Genomic DNA, 22,779 nt, shown 5'->3' on the forward strand with positions numbered 1-22,779 from the left:
TATACATGAGTGGCATATACATCTGAGTCCGTTGGCCGTTGTAAACGTTTTCCTCTTAGGATAAGATTCGATCATCGGTCAGGTTAAAATGATGAATTATATTTGCAGATTGAACCGGTGATTAATATTTATCAATTCGTTCAAAAATATAGTAAATTTGAGTTAAGATACTCAAAGCATTGAATTCTAATATACATAATATGACTTACTCAATCTGACTGATTTGGCCCTACATATTTATAATACCCCTCGCGGGGTAGACAGAGTCAACAGTCTTGAATAGACTGAAAGGCCAGCTCAGCTGTATGGCATAATGATTGAATTGATTTTATATATTATATATATAAAAAATAATGCAGTATTTCATTGTTTTATTAAATAACGGATTAAGTTACAATAAATACGTTTCTAACATAGTCAAACACCAATACGACTAAAAGTAAATAATGTCAATACTGGGAATAATACATAAAAACAATTATTAAATTTGTTTTTATCTTATTAAATACATATACATCTATTCCATTGTATTTGAGTTTTTATCGATTTTAATATTTACAGCTGTTGCAAAATAAAACAAATAATAGTCAAAATGGTTTTATGTTACAAAAACATATTTCGTGGAATGCAAATAAAAAACGATTTATTTAATCGAACTATCGTTATTTCTTTTGTTTTATTTCACTTCAGATGTTTTGAAAATACAAGGACATGGATTGAATGATAACAATTGTTATATTCTTTTTATAAAAGAATGAATATAATTATTACAATAAAAATGCACTTTATATGGAATTTGTAGTCATGTTGTATTTGATAACCTAATTTTTAGCCCCAAAGCAAAGAGAATAATATCTGAACATTTATATATAAGGCAAAAGTGACTGACAAATTAATAAACAGAGGTATAAGTGCTAATTTTACTCGATCAGATGCGCCGAGCTCACTTGGGTGATCAAATTACGCATTTATCACCTGGGTGATCAAAATCAATAAGATTTGATGCCACATTTTTAGTTTCCTGTAACCTGATTTCATATGGATGGTACCATCCCGTTACCACTAGGTAGCGCTGATTGAATCGCATAGAAATTGACGGTTACTTACTCGACTCGTTTGAACGAGTACGACTCGCACTAACCTCTCAGAGCGCCAAAATTTTTATTTCTAAATGATGAAGAATTTCTTATAAACTAGTTGCTCCTCATAAATATACATTACCTAAAACAATAATTGAAACTATATACAGCATACATACTATTTCATTTTTTAGTTATATCTATATAGAAATTTTACGTTAATCTTATAATAAAATCACATTTTCTTCTGCAGAAGTACTGTGTGCTATTAACTAGATATTAAATTTTAATTTGATTACAAAAAAGAAATATTACTCATTATTCCGTATCTGTGAGATATGAAATACCGCAAATATAAAATAATTATTACGTACTTATATTTATATTAAGAAAATTTTAATAATCTGATTCCGCTCATGGCATTGCATTGTAACATTATAAAATTAAAAATAACTTAAAAAAGGCTATATGAAGTGTGTTTTACTGTTTAACTTTGTCTTCTGAAAATATTTTAAAATTTATACATACAGACCATAATTTACTAATTACATTTTTTTTTTAATTTTCAAATCAATTGAATATTTACAATTTCACTAAAAACTATGACAAAAATTTACTTACATTTCCTTAAGTCTACCGTTTGGTAGCAAGCTATATCACAAATGCCAAGTAGCGATTTCTCATACGCACATTATATCATAATTACACATAATTACAGTAATTGAAGCAATTAAAATTTTTACTGTGTACATTAAAAAAGAGTTTACGTACTCCCCTTTTCAGTTCTTTATTACATTCGGCACAAAACGCTATGAAGAATTAATTTTTAGTATGTTACTATATAAAGAGTATTTACAGCCAACATAGTAAGGGATATTATTTTGTTGACGGGAGGAGCGACAAGCGGAGCGGATTTACCAGCGGCGGCGAGAGCGCTCGCTGCAGCTTCTACGCATTGCCTGTATGAAAAAAAGGTAATAAAGTTATCATCAATACCGTTTCACATGTTTTATTTACTGAAATTGCAATAGTATTAAGACGATCCCAGATAATATGGTAATTTTTAATATCATATTTTTAAGCCTATAGACTTTTTTCTGTAAAATTTGAGTCAGTTTGCAATTTCAGTATTTGTATCCTAGTTAACAAGGAAATTAAATATTCTTCAATATGAGAAAGAATTACCTGTAAGCATCTTGTTCGAGACAAGTAATCGCGCAGAAATGTTGGTGTGCGCAGGCGCCGTCGCAAGAGTCTGTACTCTCGTGCCTTACGTTATATGCGCGAAGGTACCTGCGTATTAAATAATTTTTAATTGAAAAACTTAATTATGGCGCTCTGTAGTATTTAAAATATATTATCATTGTCTTCAATAGACGGTTATCTTAATATCTAAGCAAAATGAGGTAAGTACTTATGTATTTCTGCCACATGAAAGACGAAAATCTTTTTTTTTTTCGCAAAATACTCATAATCAAAACTAAGGAATTTAAAATCCCAATTTTATTGGGTTATATTTAAAATAAATTATGTAGATGATAATGTTTTAATTTGAGTATTTTCTAATCAATTCAACTATTTATCGCCTAAATTTTTCAATATGTATATTCAATGAACAAGTTCCCACCAAGCCACGGTCCAGATGTTTCCAAGTTAATCTTTAGGCTCTCAAACAACACGAGCAACATTATAATTAGATATCTCAACTTACTTGTTGAACGCTACGGTCTCGTGCGGGGAGCCTATCCGAAGTTTGTCTGCCAAATTGTGTAGTGAAAACGCCGAAACTTCGTGCAAGCCGTAGTATTGAGTGAGGTTGTACTCGGCTGTCCATTCCGCTACGCCCGCGTTGCGGTTGGCGGCGGAAAGGTCCAAGTAGTATTGGGTGTAGTCTAGAACCTGTTAGTAAATTTGGATTTTTTTGTATTAGAAAAAAGTATGTTTGTAACTTTTTCTGCGGAATTTTTGTTGTAACTTTGAGTCGTATTATGGGTGAAATATATGTGATAAATACATGTTAAACTGCAGACAAAAATTATAACAAAGTAAAAGTATTAAGTGGACTTAACTATTTACCTTAACTAAACCCAGAAAATTATTATAAGTCTTTATTGACTATTATAAGAATTGAATCTACGATTAAAAAAAAATATTAGATTTTTCAGAGCGAAAAATGATTATCAAAACTGAATTTTAACTGACCAAACCAGCTGCTTTACTTAAACACAATTACGATTTCGATTACGAATAAAGCGCAGACATTCAAATGTACAATGAAATTTATAACAACCCGTTAATTAAGCTTATAAAATTAAATTCGAAAGTAAAAGGTAAGTTTTAAAATTGTATCTATTATTTTTTCCTTTTTTTTTTCCTAAAACTGTACATAAGTATCCAAATAATATTCTAAATATATAAAGTATTTTATACATATTTTTGTGTAGAGAATGTTATAAAATTCACCCATTCTAATACTTTATTTGCGCAATAAATTCTGAAGTAAATCATTAATAAAAAAAAAATAATCTCACCTTGCCATTATTAGTGTCAAATTTATACAGTCTAAGGCCTGGGTTAGACGACCCTCTCTCTCCAAGTGGACTCACAGATGGAGCCAACAACGCCCAAGATACTGGCCGATCTGCATAAAAAATATTTGCCCTTTTATGAAAATAACCCTTTCACATGACGAACGTTGAATCAAAATTAATTTCATGTTATATGAATTTTATTTTTAAACATAGAATGATTGCATTAATTTTAAAGTGGAAATTAAATTCTCGTTTCAAAATTAGACGATAAAATTATTGAGTAGCCAGGGTTTATTTTTACACCTTCATTTCTATTTTTAAAACGATCGTCGTATTGAATGGAACGTTGTGAAAAAAAATAATAGCCAATTAACAAATGAAAACATGACACCCACGGTGGCAAGTGACAAGTTAATTTAAATGAATATAGCAAAATATATATTTTTTTTATATTCTCTTCGATTTTGATTTGTTCATGCACGTTTAACATTATATATTTTAGGTCATGACCATACACTACACAACACGCGACTCCTGGCGTCCCGATACAGCAAACGCCAAAGATATTTTTTTCTAATAAATAACAATATGTGTAGATTAACATACGTAGACAGATAGAATACCCGTTATTGCACATAATATAATGGCAACAGATTCATCCTAGCTTATGATATGGTAATGTACAAAAGGCGGCCTTATCGCATTATGCAGTTTCTACCTGGGAAACACTTACCGACATGTCACGATCAAAAAGAAAGTCGCAGAGTCGCTTAAATATTCTACTGCTGCCAACTCAGTATTCGACTAGTCGTATTGCGTTGCAAAGCATTGTGTCTTATTATTTATACAACTGCCGCTTCTATATTTGTATTTTGCTTAAGTTTGAAGCTTTAATTGTAACTAGATTTTGAACGAAGCACCATCCAAAATAACAAAAAATTTCGTCCCCACAGGAATTTAAAGAAAAATATGTAGTGTTTGACTTGAGATAATAAACTGTATAACAAAATTTTACTAAAATTGATTTAACGGTTTTGCTGCGATAAACGGGAAACAGACACAGAGACAGAGATACAAATAGAAAGACAAATAGATTTTCACATTTAATACTCGTAATATAAATAAATCACAATTAATTTCGGGAATAAAAATTTGTACATTCCTTTTCAATGAGGCTATCTTGATAATTGTCATGTAATATGCTTCAAAAGTACATCGAAAATCAATAGAAAAATATGTGTGGCATTGCACCGACGATAACTGATTGACTTAAAAGTGATACATTTTATTTAACGTTGAAACATCAATAATAAATGAGCTGTATGATTTCATAAAGAATAGGCTATTTTACACCATGTAAAAAAAAATATAAAAATGCACGTATCTTATAGATTTTGTAAAAAATAAAAGAAAAACATCGATCATTATTCATAAAAGTGCAATATGGATTTTATAATTCAATTTAAAAAATCCTCTTTTTTAATCTGTTCTTCAAAAGTCGAAAACGCTATCCGCCATGTTGGGTACTGACGTGACGTCATACTTTTAGTAAACAAATATCGAATCGAAAACATATTGATGATGTCAGGCTCTGTTTATTTTGAAATTTTAAAATTTCTATCACGTTTTTGGGTTTTTACTCTTTAATAATTTAATAGAATCATGGAAGACGGTTTTGTGAAAGCAGACAATATAAATCTACCGAGGATTAATACGTTGATGGTGGCGAAATTTTTTGCGTCCAATCCCGATTTCTGTTCTGCTGAGTTAAGAAATGTTAAAACAGCGATGTAAGTATTTATTGTATTAAACATTCTCTTACAATACACAATTATAATAGGTAAATTATTACACAACCAATCCAACATAACCTATTTTTTGTTATCAGGTCCGGAAGGGAATCATACGTGTTTCTCATTTTAATATCACTTGGCAGTGGAATCCACAATTTTTCTGGTGTTTTTATACTTGTATTCTTGCATTCAGGAACAAGACACCAACAATATGTATTGTAATTCATTATTACAAAAATCTTTTTACTTTAGTCTTACGTAGAGCCGTATTGTTTACTAAAAGTATGACGTCACGAGTCAAAACAGCATGGCGGATGGCGTTTTCGCGCGAAAATACAAAATCATAAATAATAAATCGTTTTTAGAGCACTTTTCGGCTTCAAAAAATTTTAATAAAAATTCTATAGGTATAACACAGTCTCAGGATTTATTTAAAACAGTTTTCAAAAAAGAGTGTAATAGCCTATTTCAATTTCATTTTGTGTTCATTTCGTTTTCACAAACAATAAATACGTCATCGCGCGTCAGTCGCGTTGTGTCTAGTCGCAAATGCGTGCCCTTTTTAGAAACCAATTGACTTTATAAATTGAGCTTTTGATATGCAATGTGTCGCTCGTTTACAACATGGCAGCGAACTAGAAATATGAAGTGTAATTATTGAACATTAATTAACCCCGTCATTGTTTATTGGTTGTATAACTAATTGGAAATTTGGCTTTGAAACTGTAATTACACAGCGGAGAGCATTCATGTTTGTCTTATTATGTTTACTGTGAGTTCGAATCGTAAGTTTACAATTTAGGATAATCATGTTGCTATCCAAAACTGTTTAATACGTAAAAAATTCGAATCGATATTTGGTTTCAATTTTTTGTTACATAAATACATTTTATTTTATTTTGAAAACATACAGTCATATATCTTGTACAAAATCTCATTTAGTTAGTTTAGACCATTTACATGTTTACATACATATAGTCTCGTTAATATCCCTTGCGGGGTAGACAGAGCCAACAGTCTTGAAAATACTGATAGGCCATTTTTGGCTTGATGATAGAATTGAGATTCATGTAAAGTGACAGATTGCTAACCCTAAAAGAAGGATCCCACATTTATAAACCTATCCATTAGTCGCCTTTTACTACCTCCATGGGAAAGAGATGAAGTGGTCATATCCTTTCTTTATTGGTGCCGGGAACCACACAGCACATTGGATCTTACCGTTATCATAAACGACCCTGAAGGTATCAGCGTGGAGGTGGCCGAAGAACTGGCCTGCGATGACCCTCGCGTAGCGCCGCACCATGCGCAGATACTTCGCGTTGGGGTCACCAGCACCATACTGGGAGTAAGATCCGGGGGCTGCGTGACCCACTATGTACACCTGCGAAGAAGGGGTTAAGTAAGTAAGTAAGAAGTAAGTAAGTAAGTAAGTAATTAAGTAAGTACGTAAGTAAGTAAGTGAGTAAGTAAGTAAGTAAGTCAGTAAATGCTTTATTGTTCACTGAAGGAGTACATTACAAATAAAAACAGTACAGTACAAAGGCGGGCTTATTCCTAAGTGGGATCTCTTCCAGCCAACCTGACAATAAGAGGATCATATACAAAATTGAGGCAAGGGTGAACAGTTCTTTTAAGGTTAATATTTAAAAACAAAAAAGAATCAATGATTCTGGTTTGCCGTGTGGTTCTTGGAATTTAAAACTAGGACCACTGCATCTCGTTCAATGCATGTCGTAAAAGGCGAGTTAGGAAATAGGCGCACATCCAATTAGTTTAAGCTGCTGAACGTGGCTTTTCAGTCTTATCAAGACTGTCAGCTCTGTCTTCTACGCAAGAGATATTGACGAGATTACAAGTATATCTACACACATAAAATAACGCCTCTTTCCCGGAGGAGTAGGAAGAGACTACATCTTTCCACTTGCCACGATCTCTGCATACTTCCTGCGAGTATATCTACTACTAGCTGTGCCCGCGACTTCGTCCGCGTGGAATAGTTATTTTGGGCATCATTCATTTTTTTCACACATTCCATTATTTTTTTGCTCCTTATAGTTGCAGTGTGATGTTATATAGCCTAAAGCCTTACTCGATATATGGTCTATTCAATGCAAAAAGAATTTTTCAGTTCGAACCAGTAGTTTCTGAGATTAGCGCGTTCAAACAAACAAACTCTTCAGCTTTATAATATTAGTATAGATTCCAAATTTAATGGACATAATCAATATCATTTTAATCTCTGAAAAGGCCAGGAGATCAAATGGAATCGCATTCGTTCGTCAGGGTTTATGAACGCAAGGTAACAAGTTCGGAAAATTCAATTTCGCGTCGGCGTGGCATTACAAGGGTACAGATTAAATCTAATTTATGTTTTTTTTTCGATCGTTCGAGGTCGCGTCGGATTCGGGTTGAATAAATAACTCCAGTTCGTTTTTTGAATTTGATTGGATGATAGACTAGAAATTATAATTGTGTTTATAGCGGAAAGACTCTATGTTTTAGCGTCAGTGGTCGAATGATTCAAGTACTTTACATACATACATATAATCACGTCATTATCCCTTATGGCGTAGATAGAACTAACAGTCTCCCAAAAACCGAAAGACCACGTTTTGATGTATGACTTAGTAATGGAATTGAGATACAAAAAATGTGCCGTGTGGTTCCCGGCACCAACACAAAAAAGAAAAAGACCACTCCATCTCTTTCCCATGGATCATCTTTCTCTGCCCATCGCCTACAAGAAGAATCTCAAGTTTATTAGCCTATCCCATAGTCGCCTTTTACGACATCCATGGGAAAGCAATAGAGTGGTCCTATTCAACATGCACATCACATAATAAATTATTTAAGCATAAATGAAACTAATTTAAAACTAAATTAAAACTTTCCCATTACGGAAAGAACCCATTTGTTAGCAGAACCTATACTTGACAATGAATGATAGCCAACATAAATAACATACCAATTTTTCCCAATCAAAAACTACTCACGGCGGGGTCCAATTAGGATGACACCACACTAACGAGGGTAAAACACGCAATGATAGGAAAATAAAGGTAAAGCTTCATATCTGTAGCCGATATCGACGTGTGGTTGGAAAAATTATACAGAGTTTCCAAGAACTACTGAAGTAATCTGTAAAATCATGCCTTTTTCCCGGAGGGGTAGACAGAGAGCAAATCTTTGACGCGTTCTCTGCTTACTTCTTTCGCTTTATCCATATTCATAACTCTCTTCGTGCAAGCTTGGCGGTTTCGGGTACTCTTAACCTGACCTTTTGCCAGGACGTCCTTAGTTTGATCTAAGTTCTAAACCTTCCAACTCCTACCTTTCCATCCACACTCTCCTTGTATATTTGCTAAGTCAACCTGCTTTCGTTCATTCCCTTAATAAAAAAAAAATAAGTTTCAAATGTCATCACTTTTTTAACTTGCGCTATATACATCACTTCTTTACACAAAACCAATAAATAGCCTTCAAAAGACAGGAAGGCCAAATTCATTTGGATGGCTTAGTGATGGAATAGTGGTTCAGATAATGACAGGTTGCTATCCCATATCGTCCCAAAAGGAATGTCAAGTTCATAAGCATTTCCTTTAGTCGCCCAGATTTGAAGTAGCAGTTCAGAATCGAACTTTTCACTACATTAATGTGCTTATTTCTTAAGTCATCTTTTACGTCAGATTTTTATAAAACGATATAATATTTATTGCCCATTCTTAACAGAAAACAAAATATAAATACCATTATATGGTTAGTAACAAAACAGAGATATAACTAAAATTAGGCGTGGACTCGTAAAAATATGTCCAATATTTTCAATGTTTTTCAGTCTTGAGTTCAGAATCATTCAGCTCTGAAGCAAAATAAAATTGTAAGAAACATTTCCTTCGCAAATAACAAAGAATTAAAAGTAAATATCCATTTGGACGCGACATCGAACATTACTCAACACGAACAAATAATCACTGGACAAAGAATGAAAAAAAATACAATATAATCTAATAACAAAATCGCACGGCTACACAAAAGATTTTCTGAGGAATGCATTGTTAATTCAAAATGAGGAATTCTCCGCTTCCCTCATTTCGCGGTACATTCTAACCATATCAAATTACTTTATTTCCGCAGCAAGCATAGTATGTTAATGACAGAAGGCTCACAACAAAAACTTGCTCACAGAAGGTTCATGGTTCAAGGTACCTTAACGATTCGGTAGCGAAAAAAAATTTTGTGTGCCATTTGTTTCTTCCCCTTCAGCTTGTGTGCCGTATGGTTTCCAGAACTTTAGAATAGAACCACTCCATATCATTTCCATGGATACAATAAAAGACGACTAAGGAATAGGTTTCTTAACTTTGGATACCTATTGTAGGTGTTAGGCTAGCGAACTTTGAGCTTTGAGCCAGCTGAACATGGCCTTTTAGTCTTTTCAGGACTGTTGGCTCTGTCTTACCCGCAACGGATATAGACGTGACTATGTGTATGTATTGTATGCATATGTAAGGTAATATAAACAGGAAATATCCTTGGGTTCTAAGAATTTTTTATTGGGTTGACTAACAATACATACATACATACATACATAAATACATAAATTTTCATACGAACAGACTTACTGTTTATGCCTACGCTATGACAATTTACAATGCTCTGCTTCCATTTACAGTGAGTTATTGCCGGCCTATTGTAATGATTCACAATTGTAGATACGGCGGTAGGTACACAGAATTCTGAATATAACCTAGGCAGCTTGCGATCGTGTAAAACAAAGGTGTTATTGAGATTGTATAACGATTAAATTGAAATATGAGACCTCGTGTAATTGCAAAGAGTTTTCAAATAGTAATGCCGTGTGGTTTTTGGAAGATAAGAATAGGATGTGCCGTGTGGTTCCCGGCATCAATACGAAAAAGAATCACTCCATCTCTTTCCCATGGATGTCGTAAAAGGCGACTAAGGGATAAGCTTAAAAACTTGGGTTTCTTCTTTTAGGCGACGGGCTAGCAACCTGTCACCATTTGAATCTCAATTCTATCATTAAGCCAAATAGCTGAACGTGGCCATACAGTCTTTTCAAGAATGCTGGCTCAGTCTATCCCGCAAGGGATATAGACGTGACCATATGTATGTATGTATGTAAGAATAGGATTACTCCGTCTCTTTCTCCGCCTGGAAGGAGAAGGCAGAGAAGAATAACTTGATCCAGTCAGGGACGTTCTGCTAAAAGAGTTTTGTGACGTCGTGCTGCTTCGGTCTCACTAGCTCCTCTCGGGAGCCCTACTTGAGCCCCGAGCCTTTGCCTTTGGCCTACTTCAGGGCTCACCAAGTTAAGTAGCTCGCTATCCTCTCTCTCGTGACTAAAGCTAAACCTACGCCGTCTTCAAATTTGTGAAAATAGTCTTAATAAAGCAGTCGTGTGGTTCCCGGCACCAATACAAAAAAGAATAGGACCACTCCATCTCTTTCCCATGGATGTCGTAAAAGGCGACTAAGGGATAGGCTTACAAACTTGGGATTCTTTTTTAGGCGATGGGCTAGCAACCTATCACTATTTAAATCTCAATTCTATCATTAAGGCAAATAGCTGAACGTGGCCATTCAGTCTTTTCAAGACTTCTGGCTCTGTCTACCCCGCAAGGGATAAAGACGTGACCATATGTATGTACGTAGTCTTAATAAAGGTTGATGTAGTTTTTTCTATGGATCTTTGAATTATCTTTCATCATCATCTCGTTTTACCTAAACGCCACAGTGTGTCAAGATTGCACTAAACTGAAAAGCTGGATTGAAAAAAAATACGATACAGTCATGCTAATTGCAGACTTAGTTATAGGCTTTGACAGAAATGTTAAAACAAGATTATCATTTCTCACATCAGTTGCTACACAATAAAGAACGCTAATCAAAACACTGTATTCTGATGCATCTAACGTTTGAGTGTACTCATATTTATGTAAGTTTACATATATTTATGTATGTTTACTTTTAATTATGTTGAAATGTATTGTTTATTATAACGCATTCTCAATGCTTTTTATGAGCGCACCCTTTTTAATTATGCATTTTCCTTTATATTTTGGTTGACAGGAAGATATCCCATTTGTGATAAGTCCGCCATTGTACATATTCTTCTTAATCCAATAACTGTTTTGTAATTTGTTATATTTATTTTTATGTGCAATAAACAAACAAACAAACAGACTTGCGATAATTGTCTCTTCTCAAAATTCTTAGGCAATCCTTCTATGTATTTGTGGAACGATAAAATTAACGGGTTCTTAATCTACAATGTATTGCCGGAGTGGACTGCCGGCCGCTTCCGCCGCGCTAGTTATGAGACCCGCCAACAAACAAACTTGCGACAATTGTCTCTTCTTCAAAATTCTCAGGCAATCCTTCCATGTATTTGTGGAACGATAGAATTAACGGGTTCTTAATCTACAATGTATTGCCGGAGTGGACTGCCGGCCGCTTCCGCCGCGCTAGTTATGAGACCCGCCGTCCACTCGTTTGCAAACAGTTTACAACTTACAAACAATAAATTTATGCAATATTGTTCAAGATTTGTTGTAGTTTGTTATATTTTTTTTTTTAATCTCGTGGTAATGGTGATTGATCCTTATTACTGTTTATTTATTTATTTATCTTTATTAGGGAAGAAAACAGTTACATGGTTGCCTATTAATATTAACATATATTATATAACATACATACATACATATCGTCACGTCTATTTCCCTTGCGGGGTAGACAGAGCCAACAATCTTGAAAAGACTGAATGGCCACGTTCAGCTATTTGGCTTAATGATAGAATTGAGATTCAAATAGTGACAGGTTGCTAGCCCATCGCCTTAAAAAGGATCCCAAGTTTGTAAGCCTATCCCTAAGTCGCCTTTTACGACATCCATGAGAAAGAGATGGAGTGGTCCTATTCTTTTTTGTATTGGTGCCGGGAACCACACGGCACTATATATATATAATCATATATATATTTTTGGAAAGCAAAATATACTTATAATTACATCTCCCTTTCGGGGCAGACAGAGCGGTCAGTCTTGAATGGACTGATAAGCCACATTCAGCTGTTTGGCTTAATGATAGAATTGAGATTCAAATAGTTACAGGTTGCAAGCCCATCGCCTAAAAGAACAATCCCTAAGTTTATAAGCCTAGCCCTTAGTCGCTTTTTACGACATCCATGAGGAATATATGGAGTGGTTCTATTCTGAAGTGTCGGAAACCACACGGTTTTATTCTTGATTCCATTATTAACCCATACAACTGAAAGTTGCCTTGCAGTCCTTTTAAGACTGTTACATACATACATATGGTTACGTCTATATACCTTGTGGGGTAGACAGAGCCAACAGACTTGAAAAGACTGATAGGCCACGTTCAGCTATTTGGCTTAATGATAGAATGGAGATTCAAATAGTGACAGGTTGCTAGCTCAAAAAAAAGAATCCCAAGTTAGTTAGCCTATACCTTAGTCGCCTTTGACATCCATAGGAAAGAGATGGAGTGGTCCTATTCTTTTTTGTACTGGTGCCGGGAACCACACGGTTAAGGTAAGTGTTTTTTACCGTAAGTAACTGTTAGTAAGTTTTTTTTATTACTTTGAATAAAGTAGCGTAAGACAAAGTTATTCAACATCGTGTGAAAACCTCTTATAACTCTAGCTGCAAAGTTTCATAGCGCCAGGACGTAGGTAGGTCCGCTCTAATAAATTACAGATTAGAAACTCGTTAATCTAATCGCTTTCGAAATTGTACGGGGAAGTAATTTTTAAAAAGGTTTCGCTAAGCCGATGGATCGCTTTAGTGTTTTCCACTTTCATACCGTTACGTGTAGCGATATAGGTCCATTTATTTATTATTATTCTATTTATATAATACGATCTGAAATCTGTATGTTTCAATTTTGCTTAAAAATAGTTTTTTTCTCTTGGGTGAAACATTGGCTTTTTTATATATATACTAGCTGTCCCGGCAAACGTTGTTTTGCCATATAAATAATTTTAAAGTTATTTATAAGTGGAGAGCCCTTGTCACTTAGGGGTATGAAAAATAGATATTGACCGATTCTCAGACCTACTCAATATGTTCACAAAATGTCATGAGAATCGGTCAAGCCGTTTCGGAGGAGTTCGGGAACGAACACTATGACGTGAGAATTTTATATATAAGATTAGTATTTGGAACGGAAGCAACGAGAATTTTAGTTTATTGTGAACGAAGCTAGAGGCAAGTCACTACTTTACTATATAAAAAAATATGGTTGAATTGAGAACCTCCTCTTTTTTACAAGTCGGTTAATATGATTTTTTTTATTCATGGATGGACATTATTAAATTTTGTGTCTATTGAGACAGTATCTAAGGAGAGTTAAAATATTTTATGATATTTTGTGTATAACTCTGTAGTTTTTTGTAGCACTTCGTAGCTTTTCGTAGCACTTTGTAGCAAGGCGTAGCAGGTCTACATAATTTTGATTGATGGTGTGTTACAAATTACTAGAATTATACTAGATTTTATTGCATTAGATAACTCCAACTATTAATACGGGATTTGTTGACTAAAGGATAATAGGGAACAACAGTTTTCAGGAAGATTAAGATACACCATTGTTACGGTCCCTCTAAAGCGAAGCTTTAAGCAAAATATACTTATGCATAAAATCAAAAGATAAACAATTTCTATTTGATATTTATTAAGTTCGTAGTGTGTTTGCCTCTAACTCAATAAAGCAGAGCTCTTTGTAGTAAAATGATAAAAAACATCGTAAAAGACGTAAATGTCAAAAATTGTTGGAAAAGATGATAAAGGGAATAGTAGCATATACATCTTCAAGTGCAAGCTTTTATGCTAGTCTGGAAGCAAAAAAAAACATAGTGTGTATCAGTTACTTCTACTCCTACGCAGACTGTAAAAGTCAATCAAGGGAAAAGCTTATAAACTTGGGGTTCTTATTTATGGCGATGGGCTAGCAACCTGTCTCTGTTTGAATCTCATTCCATCTGAACGTGACCTTAGTCAACTTGATTGTATGTAGGTATAATTCAACTTAACGCATGAACAAGACCCCAAAAATAAGAATATAAAATAAAATGGTCCAAATTGAGAACCTCCTTCTTTTTGAAGTCGGTTAAAAACGACAACACTCACCATTTCTTTATTAGTAGTAGCCTTTTCTAGTACGGCGTCCAGCCATTCCCATTGGCGCTTAGCTTGGACCCCATTGGCTTCTCTAATGTTGAACAAATTGGTGTTTAACGCGACTATTCTTAACTTGCTATATGACTGCTCTATTGTGTAGTAGCCACCTGAGAAATAAAAAACATAATGACAACAAAATATTCATTTGCAGAAGAATTAAATAAAAAACTACAATTGACGTGAGCATGGGGTGCGCCTGCGCATGTGACCGCGATTGTGAATTGATTAAGTCAGGTTTTAACATAAACGAAAATTAAACTAAAATAAATATTTCGAATAATCGTACGTAAAAAAGGAATTCAATAATTAAATTGATGCTTTTTTCCTCGCCATTTTGAAAAGTCAGTAAATGTGCCGGGTCCAAGTTGCCCTGAAGGTTCTACTTAACAGCTCCGTCATGTTTCTGATAGCCTGGTACTTTTCGTCATCAATATCTGCGTATCTATGATCTTAAGACTACGTGTACCTTAAAAAATCCATGTTTCCTTACCATTTTGAAAAGTTTGTAACGCCTCCAAAGGCAGCCAGTGCATCCATAAATTGGTCAGCTGGACCGAAGGCGCCGGGTCCAAGTGGCCTAGCACTGGGAACACGAAGTGCGAGCTGAAGGTTCTACTTAACAGCTCCGTCATGTTTCTGATAGCCTGGTACTTTTCTTCCTCATTGCCTGTGTATCTTGCTGCGATGATGTCACTGTTTGAGGAATTTTCTTGAGTTTAATGATTTGTTTAATAAATAATCTTGGTTATTTATATAATTTTGTCTAAAGGACATTTAAAAAAATTATGTAATAGAGTTTTGTTTTCAATCTGAGAGACAAGTATTATACACTGTTCACAAAATACTATTTAGACACTGTTCACAAAATTATACCTACATATATTCATACATATAATTTTATATCTATATGCCTTACGGGGTAGACTGAACCAACAGTCTCAAAATAACCAATAGGCCACGTTCAGATGTCACATTAAAATTGTGACATGTTTGCCATGCCTAAAAGAAGAATCTTAAGTTTATAAGCATATCCCTGAGTCGCCTTTTACGACACTTTTTCTTTTGGTGCCAGGAACCATACATATGGCACGGCACAAAATTATAATATTGAGTCAATTTACCATTAATGAAATATAATATACGTATCAGGTGGCTTATCAGGTGAGTCAACATAAAAAAAAATATTGGTAATTTAATTGCGTTTAAAAACGATCTACATAATATCCTCGCGATTTTGAGGCCTTGAATTCCCCTGAGTTGTAGATGTCGGGGAACAGACATACATACATACATATGGTCACGTCTATATCCCTTGCGGGGTAGACAGAGCCAACAGCCTTGAAAAGACTGAATGGCCACGTTCAGCTATTTGGCTTAACGATATAATTGAGATTCAAAGTGACAGGTTGCTAGCCCATCGCCTAAAAAAGAATCCCTAGTTTGTAAGCCCATCCCTTAGTCGCCTTTTACAACATCCATGGGAAAGAGATGGAGTGGTCCTATTTTTTTTTTGTATTGGTGCCGGTAACCACACGGCACGGGAACAGACATGCAGAAAGAAATTCCGTTTCTTATAAGAAAAAAATACACACCCAGTCCACAGAACAAATTCGACATTCTCAGAATGTCTGGTTCGCATGTACCGCGCGGCAGACTCGATAAGTTCCAATGAACTGTCACACGAGTAGTCCCCATAACGGCCAAGCGCTCTGTGGTGTCCTGAGCTACCCCTTTCGTCAGCTCTCCGACAATCTGTGCAAAAATTAAAAAAAAAATGTAAACAGACCTTGGAATGGTACATACATATGTTCACGTCTATATCCCTTGCGGGGCAGACAGAGCCAACAGTCTTGAAAGGACTGAATGGCCACGTTCAGCTATTTGGCTTAATGATAGAATTGAGATTCAAATAGTGACAGGTTGCTAGCCCATCGCCTAAAAAGAATCCCAAGTTTGTAAGCCTATCCCTTAGTCGCCTTTTACGACATCCGTGGGAAAGAGATGGAGTGGTCCTATTCTTTTTTGTATTGGTGCCGGGAACCACACGGCACTGGAATGGTACAACCGGGAATATCAAAAGAGAAAGAATAAGTAAGGATTTTCAAGGTAAGAGTGACTATGTGAGGCATTACCTGAGCTTGTGTGAACCACCTTAGGCCTCATCTTCCTTACTTCCAGTCAGATTGAGGTCAAGCGTATTATTACTTAAATAAAGAATCCATATATACTAATATCATAATATGAAAGTGTTTTTTGCCCATCTTTCACGTCAAGATCACTGAATAGAATAGATTTATTTTCACATTTAAATATTAACATGCAAAGCCAGCTGGCATACATATGCAAATGTATAGCAGGCTTTGCCTTTTAATATATAAATTTAATAAATAGTTAAATATAAATAAAGAATCTTGTCTACAGAATATGTACGCCATTGTTTTTATTCTTCTAAGCCGCCAATGACTGTTTTGTCATTTGTTATATTTCTTTTTATGTGCAATAATGTTTTTACAAACAAACAAACAAAACAAGAATGCAATAAGAACAAACGCTAAAAGAACGATGATTTATATAGAATACTAGCTGTGCCCGCGACTTCGTCCGCGTGGAATAATTATTTTGGGCATCATTGAATAGATGATCACATGATATGACATCAAAGATGAACAATTTACCCCGTTTTTTTTTCACATTTTCCATTATTTCTTCGCTCCTAACAGTTGCAGCGTGATGTTATATAGCCTAAAGCCTTCCTCGATAAATGGTCGATTCAACGCAACGAATTTTTCAAGTTGAACCAGTAGTTCCTGAGTTTAGCGCGTTCAAACAAACAAACTAAATAGATATATAGAAGTATAGATTGAATTTAAGTATTAAAGTATAGTTACGTAATTATGGAAAAAAATATGACTATTAACATTTATAGCAACTAATGTGAACATGCTTTGTACCTACGTCTTCTAGTGTCGCCTTGCGATGTGTACAACGGGTCATAGTGGAAATCTGTGATGTGCCAGAAGTATCCTGAAACAAAATAAACAGAAAAATTTAAACTAGATTCTAAGAGTGGAGAAAACTAATACAGATATGAACGTGAAAAGTTACTTTTAATTAATGCGTGTTAGTAAGTATGAAACAGAAGTAATCGTTAACTTAGGGTTAAGAAGGATCTAGTTGGATTAAGAATGTCTTTCATTATCTTAATTGTGCCGTGTGGTTACCGGCACTGAAGTATAGGACCATTTTACATATCTTTCGCATAGATATCGTAAAAAGCGACTAGAGAAGTGCTTTGAACATGGGTTTCTTTTAGTAGTCGATGGGTTAGCAACCTGTCACTATTTGAATCTCAATTCCATCTTTACCTACCTACAGCTGAACGTTGCCCCTCAGTCTTTTCAAGTTGCTCTGTCTACGTCGCAAAGGATATAGACGTGATATATGTATGTATGTATCTTTTTCCCGTAGCAATAAGAATAGACTAGGTGGGAATGATATGATTCAATTTGGTAAAACTTACAACTAATGAATTACTGCTGGATTCGAATCTACACCATTTTCAGAATGTACCTTAGGATCACATCATCCCTGTTCCGTTGGTATCAATAAAAGGTGATTAAGGCAAAAACCATAATTCCAGCTAGGTAAGGTCAAAACACCACAAACTCCTCCCTAGGGAATACAGTCATAGCCGGGACTCGGGACAACAGCCTGCAGACGATGATTGATGATTTATACTCTTCACATTTCTCTTATTAAAATGCCAAGCTCCTCTCCAGAGTAAAAGAATATGGGACAAAAGTTAGGAAAAAGAAAATAAAATGTTGCAAGCTCCTCTCCATAGTAATCGAACATAGGACAAATGTTAAGAGAAAGAAAATAAAATGTTGCTATTTCCTATTAAGTACTCTTTATATATTTATAAGTACAAATAATCACCAATCATTAAGCCAAACAGCTGAGCCGAGGCCTATCAGTATTTTTAAGACGGTTGGTCCTGTCTACCCCGCAAGGGATATAGACGTGCCTATGTGTGTGTGTGTGTGTGTGTGTGTATTGTCACTGGCAGTAAAAACAATAAATTTTATTATACAAAATATTTTAAGCATGTGTAGTATTATGTATAGATTACGGTAACATTATTGTTACAAAATAAACCCGACACCGCATCGACCACCGAAAACGGATCACATAACTAACCAGAAGTTACCAAAGGCATTGTTCAGTAACCATTATAGTTATACACGGGAATTCTGAAGACGAAACCACTCACAATTTCCAGGAATGCAAGCCGAACGGGAATTGTATTAAATTTGAATTGAATTGTGCCGTGTGGTTCCCAGAATTTTGGAATAGGACTACTCTATCTATTTCCCATGGACGTCGTAAGACATGGAAATCTTTTTGCAGGTGATCGCCTGTCACTATTTTATTCCAATACTGCTGAACTATTTCTTTCAAGCCTATTGAATCTGTCGACCCCGCAAGGGATATAGACGTGTCTATGTGTGCGTGTATGTGTTTTCACTCGCAGTAAGAAAAATATTACCTACGCATCATAAATTCATAATTTTTAAAGAGAAATTCGGCCGGAATTTCTAAAAAAAATTAAGAACAAAGCATGTAACATTCTTCTTCTTCGTCTTCGTCAGTACAAAATATACATAATATTATAGCTACAGCAAAAGTACATACATAAAACAATATAAGTAAACAGTACTTCCTGTATCCGAACGAACACACAAAAACCAGTCAGTTTGCCTTAGGGACGCCGCAAACTATGTACCTACATGGTCCGAAAAACTGCGTAATGGACCTAACGCACGGGTAGGACTTCTCTCCCGAGATGTGTTGGAATAAATTCTTTGTTCCACATTTATCTTGTGGCTAAAGAATCCGTCATCTTTTCGTGGTGATAAGGGCGTTGAAATTTAGTAGGTAAGAGTAAAGCTACTTCTGATGTTTTCATTTAAATATTCAGTACATGGTTGACCGAGCTTTGCTCTGTTTTTTGTTTTTGGTAGAACGTGTTTTAATATTAGTCAATGTACCTACCTATACATAGTCCGAAAAACTGCGTAATGGACCTAACGCACGGGTAGGACTTCTCTCCGGAGATGTGTCAAAATAAATTCTTTGTTCCACATTTATCTTGTGGCTAAAGAATCCGTCCATCTGTTCGTGGTGATAAGGGCGTTGACATTTTTAGTTAGAGTAAAGCTACTTCTGATGTCTTCATTTAAATATTCATACACGTATGTGTCCCTTGTGGGATAAACAGGGTCACATCTCTTTCCCATGAATATCGTAAAAGGCGACTATGGGATAGGCTGATTCTTTTTTAAGGCGTTGGGCTAGAATCCTATCACTATTTGTATGTCAATCAATCATTAAGCCAAACAGCTGAACGTGGCCTGTTAATCATAACAATGTATTCTCGCTTCCACATTTCAATTATAAGTTTGCATAATTGTGTAGTTAACGTTAGTAAAAAAAATCCTGCAGTGCAGTTTGTTACCGCTTTTTCTGCACTGACGCTTTGGAGGCAGCAGTAAACTTAGTTTGAAGTAATTTATTTGACGTCAACTAATGTTGTGAGACCAAAAGATAACAATTATTAAGTGATGTTGAAATATCCCTTAATAATGAATAACAATTATAAATTTGAATTTGAATATCGACAGTGGACTATCAATCAGCAACCCTAATAATGTCAATATCTACTAATATAATAACAAGGAAAGATTTTTTTAATTATCACGAAAAACTTTGTTTTCGATAAAGTATTGGACAAAGAGACAGACTTTATCTTCAAGAGAAACAGATAGTTAACCACAAACAAAACCTTACACAAGCTCCTTAATTCCGGAAATTCCCACAGGGGCGTAACCCCTCGCGAAAGCTAGTAATAATTCTTCTAAGCTGAATTCTCCCAAGTGAAATGATTGTTTCACAAAATCTTACAACGTAGTGGCTTTTAACTGCAACAATAGTTTTGCGTGTCATGTCCAACGTTTCATGCTTTATTTACGGACCGCACAGAGCAAAGAGAAGGAAGGGTGGGTGGTTTGTTCCACACTGCTCCGTATATAATAGCCTCTAAACTAAAAGGCTAACATAAAAAACCCTTTGATTCCCAATGGGTACTAGCCCCCTAGATTTATTTGGTAAGGTATATATAAAGATAGTCATATCTGTAACTCTTACGGAGTAGACAAAGCCAACAGTTTCGAAAAGACTGAAACGCCACGTTCAGTTGTATGGCTTAACGGTGAATTTGAGATTCAAATAATGACAGGTTGCTGGCCCAACAGCTGCAAGGGGAATCCCAAGTTAAAACCCTATCCCTTAGTCGCCTTTTACGACATCCTGTCCTGTTCTTTCTGTTTATACGCCGGAGACCACGCAGCAACATACTCCAGGCTCCTCTCCAGAGTGGTGAGGATGCAACCAGGACTAAAGCAGGAGGAAGTAAATATATAATTGCAATCTACATAATTAGTGAGACAGTTTACACTGAGAATATAAAGGCGTTTCACTTTGCCTAACTGTTGGAGCGACTTTGCCTGACTGTTGGAGCGACTTTGCCTCACTGTTGGAGCGACTTTGCCTTACTGTTGGAGCGACTTTGCCCCGCTGTTGGAGCGACTTTGCCTTACTGTTGGAGCGACTTTGCCTTACTGTTGGAGCGACTTTGCCTTACTGTTGGAGCGACTTTGCCCCACTGTTGGAGCGACTTTTCCCCAATGTAGGAGCGACTGGTAGGGCGGAGTGGAACAATCCGGCAGCGTTTCTCGGGCGTCTGAGCTCTGTGGGTCTGTGTGCGGGGGCGGGCCGCAGATTGGATTACCGAGTAAGCGTGTAATGTACTTAGTTTGTTACATTACAATGCGGTAAAAGTTCTTTTCCTTGTTCAATTGACTTGGATATACAATTTATGATCGGTGCTTACGATTCGTTAATAATAGCGAGTACTTAATGTAGTCGCTGCCTACCCGTCCGAGAAAAAGACGTGTTTTTTGTTTGTATGTATGTAGGTATTTAATTTATGAGTTGTCAATTATGATGTTAAATTTTCGTACATAATAATAAGCATAAGTAGCCAAGAATCATGGGTGCGGTCTAAAATTCATTTAATTTTATACTAGAATTTGAGTTCCTTCAATAATATAATACCGTGGTTACTGTTGTATGAACTGATATTGACTAAAATATAATATGAATTTATGTACATAATATTTAATTCAATTCACAAACAACTTTTATCATGGCAGACCACAGATTGGATAACGGACTAGCATATAATACAATTAAGTGCTAAGCAACTTACAACTACTGAAGGAATTACTGATTAGCAAAATGTTAAGTTTTATTTAATTTGAATAATAAAATTAGTAACATATCGCTTTTTTTAATAAAAATAATAAACACTCGCATTTAGCAGAATATTTTAATTATTATGGATCTGGAATATAAAAAGAGATTGCTAGTCTGTTTCTAAAGACACCCAGTTTAAACCTTTCCAAGAAATTAATAACTTACACTGTAAAGAAGCAACTGGCACTAGTTACTATGTTTTTCTTTTCGATAATAAACATTCATTAGATGTGAATGTTTATTCCTTTAGCCGCCTCTTGTTACGTCCTCGAAAAGGAGATGAAGCCGTCATCTATACTAATATTATAAAGCTGAAGAGTTTGTTTGCTTGTTTGAAGGCACTAATCTCAGAAACTACTGGTTCAAATTGAAAATTCCTTTTGCGTTGAACAGACCATTTATCGAGGAAAGCTTAAGGCTATATAATATCACTGTGCAACTATAATGAACAAATAAATAATGGAAAATGTGAAAAAAAAACGAGGAAAATTATTGATCCTTGAGGGCTTCAATGATGCCAAAAATAACTATTCCACGTGGACGAAGTCGCGGGCACAGCTAGTGTTCCAATAAGTCGGGAATCACTAGGCATAATTCTTGATCTATTTAATTATTAAAATTAATTTGAATATAGCGGAAAGTCTACCACGGAAAGTTATAAAATTACGCATTATATATGTATAATCGTTTAAATTATTTGAACGTATTTTCAAGTGCTTACATATGCTATAGGGCATGATTATAACAATTAATGGAGCTGTGTTGAACTAAGGAT

The 22,779-nt window shown here is 35.2% G+C and overlaps 1 protein-coding gene across 2 annotated transcripts in view; it reads right to left on the reverse strand.

The window, feature by feature from the left end:
• Positions 1 to 352: 352 nt before the first annotated feature.
• Positions 353 to 22,779, reverse strand: part of LOC106130340 (acid sphingomyelinase-like phosphodiesterase 3a) — a 45,454-nt gene continuing 23,027 nt past the window's right edge. The window contains exons 3-11 of one of the 2 annotated variants that reach the window (XM_060945796.1): positions 17,583 to 17,651; positions 16,220 to 16,379; positions 15,118 to 15,320; positions 14,577 to 14,734; positions 6,625 to 6,787; positions 3,611 to 3,720; positions 2,791 to 2,978; positions 2,265 to 2,372; positions 353 to 2,038 (exon numbers count right to left, since the gene is read on the reverse strand). In XM_060945796.1, the coding sequence (XP_060801779.1) occupies positions 1,906 to 2,038; positions 2,265 to 2,372; positions 2,791 to 2,978; positions 3,611 to 3,720; positions 6,625 to 6,787; positions 14,577 to 14,734; positions 15,118 to 15,320; positions 16,220 to 16,379; positions 17,583 to 17,651 (1,292 nt within the window). In that variant the 3' untranslated portion in view covers positions 353 to 1,905. Of the gene's footprint in view, positions 2,039 to 2,264; positions 2,373 to 2,790; positions 2,979 to 3,610; positions 3,721 to 6,624; positions 6,788 to 14,576; positions 14,735 to 15,117; positions 15,321 to 16,219; positions 16,380 to 17,578; positions 17,652 to 22,779 lie in introns of both variants that reach the window. The other variant, XM_060945797.1, reaches the window with a different exon arrangement.

This window comes from Amyelois transitella, chromosome 9 (genome assembly GCF_032362555.1).
Source record: "Amyelois transitella isolate CPQ chromosome 9, ilAmyTran1.1, whole genome shotgun sequence".
Lineage (NCBI taxonomy): Eukaryota > Metazoa > Arthropoda > Insecta > Lepidoptera > Pyralidae > Amyelois > Amyelois transitella.